This window comes from Myxine glutinosa, chromosome 6 (genome assembly GCF_964187855.1).
Source record: "Myxine glutinosa chromosome 6, kmMyxGlut1.1, whole genome shotgun sequence".
In the NCBI taxonomy this organism is placed as follows: domain Eukaryota; kingdom Metazoa; phylum Chordata; class Myxini; order Myxiniformes; family Myxinidae; genus Myxine; species Myxine glutinosa.
In genome coordinates this window covers 118983975-118987455 of record NC_136266.1, presented here as the reverse complement: position 1 = coordinate 118987455, position 3481 = coordinate 118983975, and the positions used below count along the sequence as shown (strand labels likewise).

Sequence of the window (3481 nt, the reverse complement as noted above, 5' to 3'; positions counted from 1 at the left end):
AATATACTTGAAAAATCTTCGATTTTGCAAGTAATAATATTCATAAAATATTTTCTTAATCAATTGGCTAATAGCATAACTAAACCACTCGTGCTTCATCCGAAGATGTAACTTTTAGAAAATTAATTAAATAAGTCATTAATCGAAAAAATTAAACAATTAATTTATAAATCAATAAATAATTAATTGATTAATTGATTAATCAATAAATCAAAAATATCCTTTAGAGCCACATCACTTGGTCACTATCGTTTCCAAATATTAGCTTTCTAGCTCAAAAGGTGCCTGAGATATTGACCAGATGAGAAAGGAAATATATAAGTACTTAATTAATTGATAATAATTAAGGAACTAATCAATTAATTGATTAATCAAAAAACAAAAAAAAAAGGTTTTTGACACAGTACTTACTCATTATTGTGCCCAAATTTCAGCTTCCTAGCTCAAATGATGGCTGAGATATCGCCCGGACAAACAAACAAACAAACAAGAAAACAAGAAAACAAACAAACAAACAAACAACCAGAGTGAAAACTGAGTACTCCCTTTCAGCGTGTGTCATTGCCGGGGCCCGGTCATGCAGCGCCTAGAGATAGCATATGAAAGGAAAAAACAAACTGTTTGTTTGCAAAAGAAAGAAAAGAGCAAAGAAAGAAAAGAGAAAAGAAAAGGAAAAGAGAGAAAGAGCTAGTCAGTAGCAGTCAGGGCGAGAGAGAGCAAAAGAGAGTCATGAACATGGGCACGGGCAGGCACCAAGTAGGCAGACAGTCGGGGCGAGAGAAAGAGAGAAACAGAAAAAGAAACAAGAAACTGGTGTACAACAAACAAGAAACTGGAGTGAAAACTGAGTACTCCCTTTCAGCACATGTCATTGTCGGGCCCCCTTCGGTGCCAGGCAATGACGTCATGCAGCGCCTGAAGATGGCATAGGAAAGGAGCGGCGTACAACAACAAATCTATCATAACTATCTCCATGATTGCGGTTTTTCAGAACCAATGGGTTTAAGTTCCCTAAATAATTTGTGTTTGATATTTAAATCAGAATTATAGTTATGCGGAAAATCTATCCGCCACAAGATTTGAACCAAGTTTTCCAATGCTGCAGAAGGAAGCTAAATATAACAACATTTCAACGATTTCAATGGTTTCAATGGAGATTATATATATATCCTCCAGGCAAAGGCAAATGTCCTTTGTGCTCGAAATTATTTCATACCTTTGACAGATGCATTGGGTACGTCCATATAGAGGTTCCAAGATGGATCGCCATGTTGAGCAAAATCGCGCATCTTCAAGTAGCTGATGGTAAGTCGGATGATGGAAGCTTTGTCCAACTGGCTTGTGATGGCTCCCGGAAGAGGAAGCATCTTCGCAAGTTCGTAAAACTCGAAGTTCTCCTTTCCTCGCCGTGACCGTGCCGCGTCTCGTGATTTCTCTTTCCGCAGAGCCTGCAGTCTGACATGAATAAAGAAGAAACAATGCGGAGTGCTGTCATCATCACAGTTGTCTCGCCAGGATGGGACACTGCAAAGTCGGTGGTGCATTCCATCGTGCTGCCCTTGCTGCGTTTTAATCATTTAATGTTTTGCCATCTCAAAGCAACACAGGCATTACCTTTGAAAGACCTGCCACAAGTAACAAATACTGATCACTGAACCATCCCAGCGAGGACATTTCGCTTGAGGAATAATTGAAAGGCATAAAATAAAATCAAGTTGTCATTGCAGTAAATTTTTAATGTTCGCTTCCAGTGAGAAATTGATGGAAAATTTTCACAATGGAATTCTTTCAATCCAAAGCTGTTGATGTATCACAATGTACCTATATGATGGACTGACTCACACTTATAGATGACAATGTCTGAACAACAGTTTAACTCCATCATATTGTTTGTGAATACCACGTTTGCACCGGCACGAAACCTGCGGTTCACAGACTATCGGAACAGAGAACACTCGAGAAGAACTCATGACACCTTTCATGGAATAAAGGGCACCAACCTGGGACAGTGTTTGAAAGCGGGAGAAGAAATTATGACTCGGTAATGATGCTTGAAAAAATAATTGTGAATGAGTGTGATAATGAGTTGGTGAGTGAATAACGAATGAAGTAATTAATCATGCACTTTGCTCCAAGGTTTCGGCTAAAAACAAATTGCGATGCGAGTTGTATTTACAGGGCTGGCAGGATCGCTTCGGGCTATGTGCATTCGCTTTCGAGCTGTCTTCTCTGGATTCCAATATCGATCCAACTATAAACTGCCACACTGGTTTTTCACGGGCAGGCCGAGGCATCGATGTGTGTGCTGTCCATCGGAAGGACGGTAAGCTGGAGGACTCGTCTGGTCTACCGGTACCTGGTCTACCAGGTCTATCAGGTCTACAAGCTTGTTGGAGGAAATGTCAAGAGAGTGCTTCAGGATTCTCAGAGACTGCAAGACCAACACTCTGTAAATTGTTTGGTGTGACAATGACGACAACAATGATGATGATGATGCGGAGCATAAAAGGTAAACGAGATCAGTAAACTCGAAATAATAGTAAAATACATTTGTGAGAGTCAACATCTCTCTGGCTATTCTCAGAGAGCTAACCTAATGCCAGCGAGTCTGGCATTTCACTCAAGCAGATTGACAGGAACTGCAAGCAGCCATATCTCATCAGGACTGGGCTCCCATAATCTACTGGCCCTGATGTTAACTCAGCCTGGGAATTCTTCCACAAAAACATGCTCTTTCTTCTGTACAGATTCATCCCATATCATCTTCAATTATCCTACCCTTCTTCATGCCCATGTTACACTGAATCCTGTGGTGAGGCAGTCACTCTGACACAATTTGCCAATTCTTCCTGGAAAGGAAACCCGACTGAAGGAAATCTCAGATCATTTCACAAAGAAAGTGTGCGTCCACTCTCAGGACAGCCAGAAAACAATATCTGTTCAAGCTCAAGAATGAACTTTCAAACATGTCTCCCTCTTCTTTGAGATGCTGTTCCTACTCTCCCAAAAAATGGATGAAAACCTTCAATGTCAGATATCAGATCAAAGCCGTCTCTCTGGACATATTTCATACTTCTGATAAGAGTCTGGCTTCCTGAATTCCTGCCTTACTCTTCAAACTCTCTGCCTATGGCATTTATGGCCAACTCCACACATGGCTTCCTGACTTCCTCTACAATCGTAGCCAACATGGGGCTCTCAATGGAATCCTTTCATCGCCTCTCCGTGTCAAGGCTGGAGTGCCCCAAGGCAGTGTTCTGGGCCACGTCCTATTCCTGATCTTCATCAATGATCTCTCTAACTCTACAGAAAATCCCCTTTATCTATGCTGATGACTCCGCCCTCTGAAATCACATCCCTCATCCATAAGACAGCCAGGCTCCTGCCTCTTCCCTCTCTTCTGACATTCACAAAATCACAAGCTGGTCAAACAGTTGGAGTAGGTCTTTCATGCCTGACACATCTCACCCTCTATCTCTGA

At 41.3% G+C, this 3481-nt stretch overlaps 1 protein-coding gene across 1 annotated transcript in view; it reads right to left on the bottom strand.

Annotated features, from left to right (window-relative positions):
- The window catches only part of NPAS3 (neuronal PAS domain protein 3), a 287095-nt gene extending 285646 nt beyond the window's left edge, over positions 1-1449 (bottom strand). The window contains exon 1 of the mRNA XM_068120941.2: positions 1217-1449. Coding sequence (XP_067977042.2) covers positions 1217-1367 — 151 coding nt within the window. The 5' untranslated portion in view covers positions 1368-1449. The remainder of the gene's footprint in view (positions 1-1216) is intronic.
- Between the last annotated feature and the right edge of the window lie 2032 nt (positions 1450-3481).